Source organism: Schistocerca cancellata, chromosome 3 (assembly GCF_023864275.1).
Source record: "Schistocerca cancellata isolate TAMUIC-IGC-003103 chromosome 3, iqSchCanc2.1, whole genome shotgun sequence".
Classification (NCBI taxonomy): domain Eukaryota; kingdom Metazoa; phylum Arthropoda; class Insecta; order Orthoptera; family Acrididae; genus Schistocerca; species Schistocerca cancellata.
In genome coordinates this window covers 100,667,587-100,683,985 of record NC_064628.1, presented here as the reverse complement: position 1 = coordinate 100,683,985, position 16,399 = coordinate 100,667,587, and the positions used below count along the sequence as shown (strand labels likewise).

General features: G+C 42.5%; 1 protein-coding gene across 1 annotated transcript in view; it reads left to right on the top strand.

Moving 5' to 3' along the window:
• Positions 1–16,399, top strand: part of LOC126176139 (proton channel OtopLc-like) — a 241,674-nt gene that overhangs the window by 81,421 nt on the left and 143,854 nt on the right. The window contains exon 5 of the mRNA XM_049923278.1: positions 5,663–5,765. Coding sequence (XP_049779235.1) covers positions 5,663–5,765 — 103 coding nt within the window. The remainder of the gene's footprint in view (positions 1–5,662; positions 5,766–16,399) is intronic.

Below are 16,399 nucleotides of genomic sequence, written 5' to 3'. Positions count from 1 at the left end.
CCGATTCTGTCGATCGATGTGTCTTTAGGAAGCTATTAGTGTAAACGTAATTTTGGTATGAATTACAGGCATGTAACTTGAATAGTACATTAGTTATTGGAAGTGACTGCGTCAGGCCATAAGTACTCAACAGTTACACGAAAAGCCGGCCGCGGTGGCCGAGCGGTTCTAGGCGCTTCAGTCCGGAACCGCGCGACTGCTACGGTCGCAGGTTCGAATCCTGCCTCGGGCATGGATGTGTGTGATGTCCTTAGGTTAGTTAGGTTTAAGTAGTTCTACTCTAGGGGACTGATGACCTCAGATCTTAAGGCCCATAGTGCTCAGAGCCATTTGAACCAGTTACACGAAAAAACGGTAGCAGCATGTTTGTAAATATACTTATTCGTCTATGTCCTTTTTTATATCCGATATATACTATTTATGAAGAAATTGGTTAAATATTTACTGTTTTTTAGAAAGCTCAGAGACATTAGGCTACTGGCCTACTTTTGTTTCTATTGCTTTGATATGTGTTTATTTGATTTGTTTATGTATTTAATAATGTGTGCTAGAGCGTGTTTATGGTCCAACTGTAGGAATGTTTATTTAAGTTCAAGTTATTTAAATGTAAATCCAGTATATCGTATGTATTTTAATATGTTTGTGAGAGTGCGGGAGCGCTCTAGCCAATCACAGCGCTTGTTAATGGAGAGTATGCCAGAGGACACGGGAGGTGTTGGACGGAGAGTGCTGCATGGGAAACAGCGATGGGGAGTCGCGGGAAAGACTTTGGAGAGTGGAGCAGTTTGCGCGTGGTCGCGGGTGATAGAAATACTTTGTGGTGCCGACTACTGCAAATGTGAGATTTCCGTGGCTTCTGCAGTGAAGACGTAATATACATTTAGAAGTGAATACCTCACGAGCTTTGTTGTTGTTTATAACTAATTACGTGAAGTGGGAATCTATTGTTTCCCTGTTATTTTTATTTAATTGCTGGACCATCGACGCCAATAAGAGTTATATAGTCATAAAGGGCATTCTTAAAGGTATTTCTGCTATCCTACTCATCATTTAAAGTCGTTAAAATGGTATCTGCAGATTTTATTTAATTGCAATCTTTCATTTATAAATGTCTATTTTATGTTTAAATTTCACAATTGTGTGTGTGATGATGATGATGTTTCGTTTGTGGGGCGCTCAACTGCGTGGTTATCAGCGCCCGTACAATTACCCAATCTTTGCTCAGTCCAGTTTCGCCACTTTCCTGGATGATGATGAAATGATGAGGACAACACAAACACCCAGTCATCTCGAGGCAGGTGAAAAATTTCACAATTGCCGAGTGATAGGAACCTTCAGCCATTCGATTCATGTGTATATTCATGTTGTATACTGTAGACTCAGCAGTATTTGGCTTTTAATGCGGCAACTACAGGGTGTTTCAAAAATGACCGGTATATTTGAAACGGCAATAAAAACTAAACGAGCAGCGATAGAAATACACCGTTTGTTGCAATATGCTTAGGACAACAGTACATTTTCAGGCGAACAAACTTTCGAAATTACTGTAGTTACAATTTTCAACAACAGATGGCGCTGCAAGTGATGTGAAAGATATAGAAGACAACGCAGTCTGTGGGTGCGCCATTCTGTACGTCGTCTTTCTGCTGTAAGCGTGTGCTGTTCACAACGTGCTGTAGACAACATGGTTTATTCCTTAGAACAGAGGATTTTTCTGGTGTTGGAATTCCACCGCCTAGAACACAGTGTTGTTGCAACAAGACGAAGTTTTCAACGGAGGTTTAATGTAACCAAAGGACCGAAAAGCGATACAATAAAGGATCTGTTTGAAAAATTTCAACGGACTGGGAACGTGACGGATGAACGTGCTGGAAAGGTAGGGCGACAGCGTACGGCAACAACAGAGGGCAACGCGCAGCTAGTGCAGCAGGTGATCCAACAGCGGCCTCGGGTTTCCGTTCGCCGTGTTGCAGCTGCGGTCCAAATGACGCCAACGTCCACGTATCGTCTCATGCGCCAGAGTTTACACCTCTATCCATACAAAATTCAAACGCGGCAACCCCTCAGCGCCGCTACCATTGCTGCACGAGAGACATTCGCTAACGATATAGTGCACAGGATTGATGACGGCGATATGCATGTGGGCAGCATTTGGTTTACTGACGAAGCTTATTTTTACCTGGATGGTTTCGTCAATAAACAGAACTGGCGCATATGGGGAACCGAAAAGCCTCATGTTGCAGTCCCATCGTCCCTGCATCCTCAAAAAGTACTGGTCTGGGCCGCCATTTCTTCCAAAGGAATCATTGGCCCATTTTTCAGATCCGAAACGATTACTGCATCACGCTATCTGGACATTCTTCGTGAATTTGTGGCGGTACAAACTGCCTTAGACGACACTGCGAACACCTCGTGGTTTATGCAAGATGGTGCCCGGCCACATCGCACGGCCGACGTCTTTAATTTCCTGAATGAATATTTCCATGATCGTGTGATTGCTTTGGGCTATCCGAAACATACAGTAGGCGGCGTGGATTGGCCTCCCTATTCGCCAGACATGAACCCCTGTGACTTCTTTCTGTGGGGACACTTGAAAGACCAGGTGTACCTCCAGAATCCAGAAACAATTGAACAGCTGAAGCAGTACATCTCATCTGCATGTGAAGCCATTCCGCCAGACACGTTGTCAAAGGTTTCGGGTAATTTCATTCAGAGACTACGCCATATTATTGCTACGCATGGTGGATATGTGGAAAATATCGTACTATAGAGTTTCCCAGACCGCAGCGCCATGCGTTGTTGAAAATTGTAAGTACTGTAATTTCGAAAGTTTGTCTGCCTGAAAATGTACTGTTGTCCCAAGCATATTGCAACAAACGGTGTATTTCTATCGCTGCTCGTTTAGTTTTTATTGCCGTTTCAAATATACCGGTCATTTTTGAAACACCCTGTAAGTGTCCCAGCCCCGAGACAACGAAACCAGCCAAAACTTTTAATATTTTAAAGTCTCTGGGTATGTAGTTTGGGGTAATCACCACACATTTATTTATTTTAAACTCAGCAAATGTTGTAGACATCTAATGCCACGTAACTGCACAAACCTACCAACAAACTATGAGATCCCTGTACACAGAGTCAGTGATGTATTTCTTTCCAAAGATGGACAAGCAAGCTATTCAGCAGGTGGTCGTAATGTTCTGACTCAATACCGTATACTGGTCGACATCTTTAGGAACATACATTGTTGGAGTTATTGTAGTAAACCATAACGTAACACGCCCGGCTAGCCGCGCGGTCTTAGGCGCTGCTTCCCGAGCGGCGAGGTGTACCGGTCTCCGGCACGGATCCGCCCGGCGGATTAGTGGCGAGGTCCGATGTACTGGGCAGCCTGTGGATGGTTTCTAAGGCGGTTTTCCATCTGCCTCGGTGAATGTGGGCTGGTTCCCCTATGTCGGCGGTTGCTGCGCAAACACTGTCTCCACGTACGCGTACACCATAATTACTCTACCCCGCAAACATTTGGGGTTACACTCGTCTGGTATGAGAAGTTCCCGTGGGTGGGGTCCACTGGGGGCCGAATCGCACAATAACCCTGGGTTCGGTGTGGGGCGGCGGTGGGGTGGGTGGACGACTGTGGCCTGTTAGGAGGTTGTGAACCACTGAAAGCTACGGTGGGACGAAGCCTCTCCATAGTTTGTAGGTCCCCAGTTCCATACACAAACCATAACGTGAATCACAACTTACCTCTTGTAGCAAATCAGATTGGAGTTGGCTGGGCATCTCTGTAAGACTTTAAAGCTTACTTAATGATCTTTGAACTCGCTGCACTGCACTTCTTTGCATCTTCTCTGTTTTTTTCTGTCGCTCTTACCTAACGAGATAAGCAACACTCACATATCGGTCGAATGAGGGTTTCGTACGCTGCGTACTTCGTGAGCGGATTAGGCTACACTTCCTGAGGATTCATGCAATGAATATGTCTAGCACCCGCCTTTCTTAGAACACATCATGCTGTCGTTTCACTTTAAATCGCTTCGTACACGTGCTCTCAGATATTAAATCAATGTGAATACTTCCAGTAATTGTACGATAATCTTGCAAATATAAGGTAACTCACTCTACTTTATGGTAAAGGGCAACCGCCAATCCATGCGCTATGCGTGGATATTATGCAGGTATTTCTGCCTTTTTGCTACATTTTTCTTACATCGCGGCTTACCTCCATACAGAACCAAAAATTTGCTCTGAGCACTATGGGACTTAACATCTGAGGTAATCAGTCCCCTAGAGCTTAGAACTACTTAAACCTTACTAACCTAAGGACACCACACTCATCCATGCCCTAGGCAGGATTCGAACCTGCGACCGTAGCGTTCGCGCGGTTTCAAACTGTAGCGCCTAGAACCGCTCGGCCACTCCGGTCGGCCATACAGAACCACCATCTGCGGAAAGTCTCATGGAACTTCCGACGTTAGCCACTAGATGATTTACATTTACTGATAAAATGAAAGGTCCTAATGCAGTCCCTTGTAGTACACCCGTAATTACTTTTCCGTCTGAATCTTTTTCTCTGCTGTGAATAACATGTTGTGTTAACAGAATGAGATTTTCACTCTGTAGCGGAGTGTGCGCTGATATGAAACTTCCTGATAGATTAATACTGTGTGCCGGACCGAGACTCGAACTCGGGAACTTTGCCTTTCGCGGGCAAGTGCTCTACCAACTGAGCTACCCAAGCACGACTCACGCCGCGTCCTCACTGCTTTACTTCTGCCACTACCTCGTCTCCTACCTTCCAAACTTTACAGAAGCTCTCCTGCGAGCCTTAGAGAACTAGCACTTCAGAAAGAAAGGATACTGCGGAGACGCGGCTTAGCCACAGCCTGGGGGATGTTTCCAGAGCACTTGGCCGCGAAAGACAAAGGTCCCGAGTTCGAGTCTCGGTCCAGCACACAGTTTTAATCTGCCAGGAAGTTTAATATCAGCGCACACTCCGCTGCAGAGTGAAAATCTCGTTCTGGAAACATCGCCCAGGCTTTGGTTAAGCCATGTCTCCGCAATATCCTTTCTTTCAGGAATGCTAGTTCTGCAAGGTTCGCAGGAAAGCTTCTGTAAAGATTGGAAGGAAGGAGACGAGGTACTGGCAGACGTAAAGCTCTGAGGACGGGGCGTGAGTCGTGCTTGGGTAGCTCAGTTTGTAGACCACTTGCCCGCGAAAGGCAAAGGTCCCGAGTTCGAGTCTCGGTCCGGCACACAGTTTTAATCTGCCAGGAAGTTTCATGCTGTGGTAAATTTGCGAGGGAAGTGTTCCATCCAATCACAAAGCAGGTCTGATAATCCATACGCTCGCAGTTCGTACATTAGGCGATCGTGTGGGACAGCCTCTAACGCTTTCCGGAATTCAAAGAACTGTCGGCGTCAATCTGAGCATCGGCATCTAGCACCTTGTGGGTCTCGTGGACGAACAGGGCGATTTGGGTTTCGCACGATGGTTGTTTACATCAGCATTCTTCCTTTCACTCACACTCTTTAGTTGGTCGGGCGATGGAAATTTGGAATTGCCTGCCGCTCGGCTCGCAGCTGCGAACAGCGGGAATATACGAACAGGTTTGTGATGGCTGAGCGGCAATGCTGATGCGGTGTGCTTTGCTGTGTGTTGCAGGGCTTTTACCTGTACCTGTACTTCGGCAGCATGGTCTTCCTCATCTACATGTACGCGATGCTGCTGCGAGAACGGGCGTCCCAGTCCGTCGCCAGTTCCTTCAGTAAGTCACCCGCTGCTCATTCTGTTTACAAGTGTCACTTCATCGAGAAACAAAGGAGGAGTTGACCGGTACTTGTGACGGGTCAATGTCATTCAATACGATCACGACGACACCCCTCGATCGACGTTAACACTCGTGGTGTCACTCGCCTTCATACATGGCAGTGGACGTTTGAAAATTCTTGACGCTAGCTCAATGGTCGTCAATTGATTTAAATGTTATTCCCGGTTGACTCTTAATTCAATTACTGCCACGGGAGTGAGGAAAAAGAACACATCCTGGTGATACCACCAATATGTGTATTTAGATGTTCGATTAAACTGAATGGCTTGTAATGTTCCAGCGATTCTATTCGAACTCTATCCTGACGTACCGAGAAGGACAATTTTCGCAGATAAACATGCAAGTACGTAATGGATGTTCAGTTTCTCAATATAGTTCGTCGCACTCACACATTACACATCCGCTGTAAGATTAATTTCATGCAATTACATTTTTGGTGTCCCAAAATATTGGTTGGCTGAATATTATGACGATACGTTGTATAGAACTTTTACAGATATTGTTTATCATGCAGTCAAGATTACGTAGTGAAGCCAAAAACCTTGGATTACATTGAAATGTAGTTTGTTTTTAACACTTTCTTTTTCACTAACTAAATATGAAATATGAATCGGGATTGGAGGTGATGATCCTATCCTTCTTTTCAGTATTAAAATGGTAGATATCGTGTTCTGAATAACGCGTGTTATCTAATGTCCAAATATCGACACGACCCAGGCTATCAATTCGGCACTTAAATGTCTATTCTTCGCTCTCGAAATGTTCGATGTGATTGTCTTTCACACGCAGGGTTCAATTTAACGATGTATGCACTGTTTTTAGTATTTTAGGTCCACGTTAATTAATATCTGGTGGTTAATAAGCGAACTATTTTTATGCTGGCGCGTTGTTTGTATCAGTTACCCCCGCAACCGTCCAAGGATAAGATTCTCTTAATGTTCCGCGCACACGCGTTTCACAATTTTATAAAATGCAGAATTACGTAAACTATAGCTTTCCGTTGCGTACAACTTTCGTGAGTTCCACAACCATAATAGTTTCCCAAGAGTATTTTTCTCAGCTAACACAAAGTTGGAATTATGTTGTCGGAATCATTTTCACTTCACCCGACAATAAACGTCTCTGATCACTTCGTCACACGTAATGTATTTTAAACGCGCTTGAAGAGTCTTTAAATAATCTCCTTAACGAATTTCGCAGTCGCGTACCACTTTTTCATCGCGCTAACTGAAGGCAGAGAGCTCAATAATGTGTTACATGTTCTTTTATATGTATTAAAAAACAAACGCGCCCCTATATCTTTCTGTCCCGGTTAATCTTTGCTACTTTGCTTTTTATTACTTTTCATTATATTGCTTCTTAGTAATACCGTGCAGTTATTAAAGTTTCGTATTACTTTCCCCTTTTTAATTCTTCCAAAATAAAGTCTATTTATCCCCGATTTTAATTAATATGACGCTAATTGACACGCCTGGCCGCAAAGTACCGTTATATACTGTGTGAATATTTCGAGTGGAACGTCGCACGATACTTCTCGCAAATTTTCGCCAGTTACTTTCTCAAGATACGCGTTTCAGAAAGAGAGCAATTTGTTAACATCAAATACGAAATTATGTAGTGGGAAGTCAGTGAAATGCAATGCCGTGTGGCTAGGGCCTCCCGTCGAGTAGACCGGTCGCCTGGTGCAAGTCTTTCGAGTTGACGCCACTTCGGCGACTTGTGCGTCGATATGAGATCATGATGATGATGATGATGATGATGATGATGATGATGATGATGATGATGATGATGATGATGGGGACAATACAACACCCAGTTCCTCAGCGGAGAAAATCTCCGACCTAGCCGGGAATCAAACCCGGGACCTTCTACACGGCATTCCGTCGCGCTGATTACTCAGCTATCAGGGCGGACAGGAAGTCAGTGCTGAAAGTATTTGTGTAGCGATGTGCGAAAGTGAAACTCGGACGGTAAGCAGTTCAGCAGTTTTCGCATGTGACAGCGCCAAAAACGCTGAAGATTATATGGGTGTATACAATAACTAATGCGGAGGCAGTCTTCGGACTGCAGACCACAAAACAGTGAGGCCGACATCACCTTGTTCCCATTTACTTGACTGATCTCCAACAAAAGATACACTTTCAGGTTAATTGTTTACAACAAAAAAATGATCTTTTCTTTGATTCTAGGGAAGGAATTGCGTTGCGATTCGTTTTTATCGTACCTAGTCCATGTGAAAACCTAAATAGTGACTGAAGTGTTTCAGGTTGGCTTGGGCTGCGTGGTGGTTTGTTATGCTTCACCACATGCACCAAACAATTAAGTTGCCACCTCATCACTCCTTTCCTACACATTGCACGTTGCTTCCTGAATATTCGGTAGTCGTAAAGTATCATTAAATTAGGGTGAGCTAGTCTGTGCCCTGAATTCGCGCGCCTTTTTCCTTCATCTTGACCCAGACTTCGCCTCCTAACAGGTTGCAGAAAAAGCTGCTCAAAAGTAACTTCTCATTCGCTCGACCACATAAATAAGAATGAAATTACAATGAAATCCAGACCATTAGCTGCTTAGAGGCGTTGATAAATATCAACGGGAACAGCTGAAAATGTGTACCTCGATCAGGACTCGCTGAAGAGGAACAGAACCTGGTACATCTGCCTGATGTCGTGCAGGGCCCCCGCGAGCACACAGAAGTGCCGCAACACGACGTGGCATGGACTCGACTAGTGTCTGAAGTGGTGCTGGAGACAACTGATACCCTGAATTCTCCAGGCCTGTCCATAAATCCGTAAGAGTAGGAGGAGGTGGAGATCTCTTCTAAACAGCACATTGCAAGGCATCCCAGATGTGCCCAATAATGTTCATGTCTGGGGAAGTCGGTGGCCAGCCCAAGTGTTTTAACTCAGAAGAGTGTTCCTAGAGCCACTCTGTAGGTATTATGGACGTGTGAGATGTCGCATTGTCCTGCTGGAATTGTCCAAGTGCGTCGGAACGCAGAACGGACATGAATGGGTGCAGGTGATCAGGCAGGATTCTTACGTACGTGTCACCTGTGAGAGTCCTATCTAGACGTATCATAGGTCCCGTAACACTACAGCTGCACATGCCACACACAACTACAGAGCCTCCACCAGCTTGAACAGTTGCCTGCTGACATGCAAGATCTATGAATTCAAGAGGTTGTTTCCATACCCGTACACGTCCGTCCTCTAGATATAAGTTGAAACGAGACTCACCCGACCAGGCAACATATTTCCAAGTATCATCAGTTCATTGTCGATGTTTAGGAGCTCAGGCGTTTGTGTTGTGCAGTCATTAAGTGTACACGATTGGGCTTTCGGCTCCGAAAGCCGATATCGATGATTTTTCGCTGAATGGTTCGCACGCTGGCACTTGTTGATGGCCCAGTATTGAAATCTGCAGTAATCTACGCAAGGGTTGCACTTCTGTCACACCGAACGATTCTCTTCTGTCGTCGGTGGTCCCGTCCTTGCAGGATCTTTTTCCGGCCCCAGCGATGTTGGAGATTTGATGTTTTATGTGATTCCTGACATTCACGGTAGTCTCGTGAAATGGTCGTACGGAAAAATACCCATTTCATTGCTACCTCGGAGATGCTGTATTCCCATCGGTTGTGCGCCGACTATAGCAACACGCTCAAACTGAATTAAATCTTGATAACCTGTCATTGTAGAAGTAGCAATCGATGTAACAACTGAGCCAGACTCTTGTTGTCTTATATAGGCGTTGCCGATCGCAGCTCACTATTTGAATACGTATTCCTATACCAATTTCTTTGGCAATTCAATGTATGTAGAGATGGTAAAATACACTAAGCCCCAAAGCAAATGAAAAAAAATTTTTTTTCATTATTGTCTTGAACTATGATTTACCTGTTGTTACTATGGCCTAACGTGCTTACTGTACTTGAAAATGTTGTCGAGTTAAAGTTATAAGTTATGTGAACAATGCCTGATCTCTGATCCTCTTACAAGCTGGGACAAACATTGCGAATGCAAAACATATTTTGGACACATGGAAATTTATATAAAATGATGTATCATAAATTCATGAGTATTATTTCACGTCGTTCAGTTTATTTTTAAAGACGTTTTACCTTCCCTCTCACAATTACCCAAGTCCAAACAACTACGGTACTCCAGTTCCAGATAATCCACTGTCATTATTGTGTGTGTACATCTACAACTACGTGATTGACAGACGGCTCAATGAACCCTTTTCAAGCTGTCTGTCTACCGTTCCACGCTCGAACGACGCGCCGGAAAACAAGCACTTAAATTTTTCTGTGCGAGCCCTGATATCTCTTATTTTATCGTGATGATCAGAATGTTTTCCCAAACGGAGGAGAAAACTGGTGATTAAAATTTCATGAGAAGATTCCGTCGCAAAGAAAAACACCTTTGTTTTAATGATTGCCACTCCAATTCACGTGTCATGTCTGTGGCACTATCTCCCCTATTTACCGATAATACAAAACGAGCCGCCCTTCTTTGAACTTCTTCGATGTCATCCGTCAGTCCCACATGATGCGGATCCCACACTACACAGGAATACTCCAGAATACGGCGGACAAGCGTGGTGTAAGCCGTCTCTTTAGTAGACCTGTTGCACCTTCTAAGTGTTCTGCCAATGAATCGCACTCTCTGGTTTGCTCTACCCGCAATATTATCTACGTGATCGTTCCAATTTAGGTTACTCGCAATTGTAATGCCTAAAAATTTAGTTGAATTTACAGCCTTAAGATTTGTGTGACTTGTTGCGTAATCTAAATTTAGAGGATTTATTTTAGCACTCATGTGAATAACTTCACATTTATCTTTATTCAGGGTCAACTGCCACTTTTCTCATCATACAGATATCTTATCTAAATCATTTTGCATTTCGTTCTGATCATGTTATGACTTAACAAGACGGTAAATGACAGCATCATCTGTAAACAATCTAAGAGGGTTACTCAGATTGTCTCCTATGTCGTTAATATACACTACTGGCCATTAAAATTGCTACACCACGAAGATGACGTGCTACAGGCGCGAAATTTAACCGACAGCAAGAAGATCCTGTTATATGCAAATGATTAGCATTTCAGAGCATTCACACAAGGTTGGCGCCGGTGGAGACACCTTTAACGTGAAGACATGAGGAAAGTTTCCACCCGATTCCTCAAACACAAACAGCAGTTGACCGGCGTTGCCTGGTGAAACGTTGTGATACCTCGTGTAAGGAGGGGAAATGCGTACAATCACGTTTCCGACTTTGGTAAAGGTCGGATTGCAGCCTATCGCGATTGCGGTTTATCGTATCGCGACATTGCTGCTCGGGGTGGTTCGAGATCCAATGACTGTTAGCAGGATATGGAGTCGGCGGGTTCAGGAGGTAGTACAGAACGCCGTGTTGGATCCCAACGGCCTCGTATCACTAGCAGTCGACATGACAGGCATCTTATCCGCATGGCTGTAACGTAACGGATCGTGCAGCCACGTCTCGATCCTTGAGCCAACAGATGGGGACGTTTGCAAGACGACAAACATCTGCTCGAACAGTTCGACGATGTTTGCAGCAGCATGGACTATCAGCTCGGAGACCATGACTGCGGTTACTCTAGACGCTGCATTACAGACAGGAGCGCCTGAGATGGTGTACTCAACGACGAACCTGTGTCCATGAATGGCAAAATATCATTTTTTTCGATTCTGTTTACAGCATCATGATGGTCGCATCCGTATTTGCCGACATCGCGGTGAACGCACATTGGAAGCATGTATTCGTCATCGCCATACTGGGGTATCACCCGGCTTGATGGTATGGGGTGCCATTGGTTACACGTCTCGGTCACCTCTTGTTCACACCGATGGGAGTTTGAACAGTGGACGTTACATTTCAGATGTGTTACGACGCAGGGCTCTAACCTTCATTCGATGCCTGCGAAACGCTTCATTTGGGCAGGATAATGCACGATCGCATGTTGCAGATCCTGTACGGGCCTTTCTGGATACAGAAAATGTTCGACTGCTGCCCTGGCCAGCACATTCTCCAAATCTCTCACCAACTGAAAACGTCTGGTCAATGGTTGCCGAGCAACTGGCTCGTCACAATACGCCAGTCACTACTCTTGATGAACTTTGGTATCGTGTTGAAGCTGCATGGGCAGCTGTACCTGTACACGTCATTCGAGCTCTGTTTGACTCAATGCCCAGGCGTATCAAGGCCGTTATTACGGCCAGAGGTGGTTGTTCTGCGTACTGATTTCTCAGGATCTATGCACCCAAATTGCGTGAAAATGTAACCACATGTCAGTTCTAGTATAATATATTCGTCCAATGAAAACCCATTTATCATCTGCATTTCTTCTTGGTGTAGCAATTTTAATGGCCAGTAGTGTAGATCAGGAACAATAGCGGGCCTTTAACACTTCCTTGGGGAGCGCCGGATATTACTTCTGTGTTACTCGATGAGTTTCCGTCTATTACTATGAACTGTGACCTTTCTGACAGGAAATCACGAATCCAGTCGAACAACTGAGGCGATGTTGCATAGGCACGCAGTTTGGTTAGAAGACGCTTGTGAGGAACGGTGTCGAAAGCATCTGGAAATCTAAAAATATGGAATCAATTTGACATCCCCTGTCGGTAGCACTCATTACTTCGTGAGTATAAAGAGCTAGTTGTGTTTCACAAGAACGATATTTCTGAATCCGTGCTATGTGTCAATAAATAGTTTTCTTCGAGGTACTTCATAATGTTCGAACTCAGTATATGTTCCAAAACCCCACTGCAAATCGACGTTAGTGATATGGGCCTGTAATCCAGCGGATTACTCCTACTTCAGTTTTTTTGTATTGGTATGACTTCACCAATTTTCCAGTCTTTAAGTACGGATCTTTCTGTTACCGAGCAGTTGTATATAATTGCTAAATATGGAGCTATTGTATCAGCGTACTTCGAAAGGAACCTGACTGGTATACAATCTGGACCGGAGGCCTTGCCTTTATTAAGTGATTTAAGCTGTTTCTTTACTCCGAGGATATCTACTTCTATGTTTCTCATCTCGGCAGCTGTTCTTGATTGGAATTCAGGAATATTTACTTCGTTTTCTTTGGAGTTTCGGAAAACTGTGTTTAATAACTCTGCTTTACTGGCACTGTCATCAGTGGGAGTAGGAATTAAAACCCATGGAGAAAAATAAAAACTTTGAGGTTTGCCGGTGACATTCTAATTCTGTCAGAGACACAAAAGGACTTGGAAGAGCAGCTGATGGAATGGACAGTGTCATGAAAGGAGTATGTTAGATGAACGTCAACAAAAGCAAAACCAGGATAATGGAATGTAGTCGAATTAAATCAGCCGATGCTGAGGGAATTAGATTAGGAAATGAGACACTTGAAGTAGTAGAGGAGTTTTTCTATTTGAGTAGCAAAATAACTGATGGTCGAAGTAGAGAGAATGTAAAATGTAGACTGGAAATAGCGAGGAAAGCGTTTCTGAAGAGGACAAATTTATTAGTTAGTTATTTTCGTGTTCCATTGATCAATCACATGGTACGGTAGCTGTTATGGCGTGGAACGTGTCAAGTGCACAAGAAATGCACATGTGAAACAAGATTTGTAAAATATATATATGATATATATTACGATACAGAGTTAAAGATTAATATTCCTATTATTTACCCCATTCCCTTATATGGCACAAAATGCATATACTATATTTATAGATTTATTTATTCCTATTCAAGAATTCATCTGTAGTATAGGAGGAGTTGTCAAGGAGATATGATTTCAATTAATTTTTTAACCTATTACTGCTGTTTGTCAGACATTTTATTTCATCTGGTAATTCGTCGAAAATTTTTATGGCAGCATATTTTACCCCTTTCTGTGCCAAAGATGGGTTGAGTAGAGGATGGTGTAAGTCTTTCTTTTTTCCAGTATTACAATCATCAATGTCACTGTTGTTTTTAAACTGGTCCACATTGTTGAGAACAAATTTCACTAGTGAGTAAATGTATTGTGAGGCTGTTTTAAGAATTCCCAGTCTTTTAAAAAGATGCTTACAAGATGTGCGACTATGAACCCCACACATTATTCTAACTACTTTCTTTTGAGCAGCGAATTCGTTTTGTCTAAATGTTGAGTTTCCTGAAAATATTATTCCATATGACATCAGAGAGTGAAAAAATACAAAGCATGTTAGCTTACTAATTTCTATATCCTCAAAATTGGCAATTACTCTGATTGCAAAAGTTGCTGAATATAGTCGCTTTAGAAGAACCTAAATTTGAATTTTCCAGTTAAGATTCTCATCTATATGTACACCCAAAAACTTAGTATGCTCTACCCTGCCTACTGACTTCTGTTGATGTGCTATATTTATTGAAGGAACTGTACTTCTTGCAGCAGAAAATTTGATGTACTGTGTGTTTTCGAAGTTTAGAGAAAGCCCATTTTCCAAAGACCTTATTTGTATCATTTTCCATTGGAGTTTCTTTTACTGGGTTAATAATAATGCTTGTATCATCAGCAGTGTCAGTTCAGTTTCCTGTTTCAGATAGGGAGGGAGGTCGTTCACATATATCAAGATCAGAAGGGGACCCATGATTGAACCCTGTGGAACTTATAATGTAATTTCGCCCCAGTTAGATGAAGCGGCAAACTTATTTAAAGCACTTGACCCATATAACGAAACTTTTTGCTTCGTGTTCTCTAGGTATGACTTAAACCACTCATATGCTATTCCATTTATACCACAGAATTGTAATTTCTGTAGCATACTGTCATGGTTCATACAATCAAATGCTTTGGACAAGTCACAGTAAATTCCTATCGGTGACTTTTTACTATTTAAAGACTTTATTATGTGGACAGTGAAATTGTATTTTGCTGTCTCAGTGGAACAGCATTTTTGAAATCTGAACTGTGATTTACTGAGTATCCCATTACTATTGAGATGGCTAACCACTCTTGAGTACATTACTTTCTCGAAGATTTTTGAAAATGCTGTAAGCAAGGATACTTGCTGATAATTACTGACATCTGTGGTGTATCGCTTTTTGTAGAGAGGCCTAGCAATGGCATATTTTAACCTGTCTGGGAAAATACCTTGAGTTAATGATGCATTACCTATGTGACTCAGAACATGAACTGTAATTGCTCCACATTGTTTCAATGTCTTATTAGAGATGTAATCTACTCCAAAAGAACATTTATTTTTCAAAGATTTAATAATTTTACTTATTTCACAGGAGGTTGTTAGGTGAAACTTAATCTGAATAATTTTTTTCAAAACAGACTCTTCCCTGCACTGCCTGGCTTTTTCTTTTGAGCTGTTCTCACCAATTTTTTCTCCTACACTTAATAAATGGTTGTTAAATACATTAGCTACTTCTGTACTGTCTTGTTCTCTTTAATAGTAATACTACCTACCCCAGTGGTTACTTGTCCTGTCTCCGTTCTAACAACATTGCATATTGATTTTATTTTATTGCTAGAGTTGTTAATTTCTTCTCTAATATATTTAATATTTCTTGATTTCCTTACAACTCTTCTCAGTATGTTGTAATAATTTTTATAGGGTAAAACCACTTCTGGATCTTTACTAGTTCTTGCTGTCTCATACAGTTTTATTTTTCTTTCTGAAGACACTTTAATACCTGTAGTAATCCAAGGTTTCTTTGGGAAACAATGTTGAAAAAGGGATACAAATTTATCAACACATACGTTGCATTTATCATTAGCATTTGACTCATTATATACATCTCGCCAATTAACATTTCTTAAGCTTTCTCTAAAGTGCTCTATAGGTACCGCATTGAGTGACCTTACACTTTTACTTAATGGTTTCCAAACTGTACACCCTGTTAGGTTTCATAAGTTAATCAGTTGTCCACCATGGTCTGACAATCCATTTACCACAGGGAAAGCATGTGTTCGTTTTACATCCTCTTTCTGTACAAATACATTATCTATTAGTGTGCTACTGTCTGGAGCTATAACTGTAGAGAAATTGATCAATTCTAAGTTATATGTTGTTAATAACACTTCTAGTTCACTTTTCCTATCAGAATGACTTAGAAAGTTTATATTGAAATCACCACAGATTAATAACTACTTCTTTTTGTCTGACAGACAGCATAATAGCGAGTCAAACTTTTTTATAAACAACTCCCAGTCTCCTAAAGGGGACGTGTACAGTGTTGCTAGTAACATACTACATTATCTAGCTGTAGTTCACATGAACAAGCCTCAAAGTGCTGATAAACACAAAATTTGCTTACTTCTATAGTTTTGCATTTATACCCTTGTTTTATGAAAATGGCAACTCCTCCTTTATCCATCCTAGATCTACAAATGTAAGATGCTAAATTATACCCACTTATACTGACACTATCCATGCCCACTGTTACACGGTGTTCAGACAGACAGAGTGTATCAATCTCATTCTTATACACTCCTGGAAATGGAAAAAAGAACACATTGACACCGGTGTGTCAGACCCACCATACTTGCTCCGGACACTGCGAGAGGGCTGTACAAGCAATGATCTCACGCACGGCGC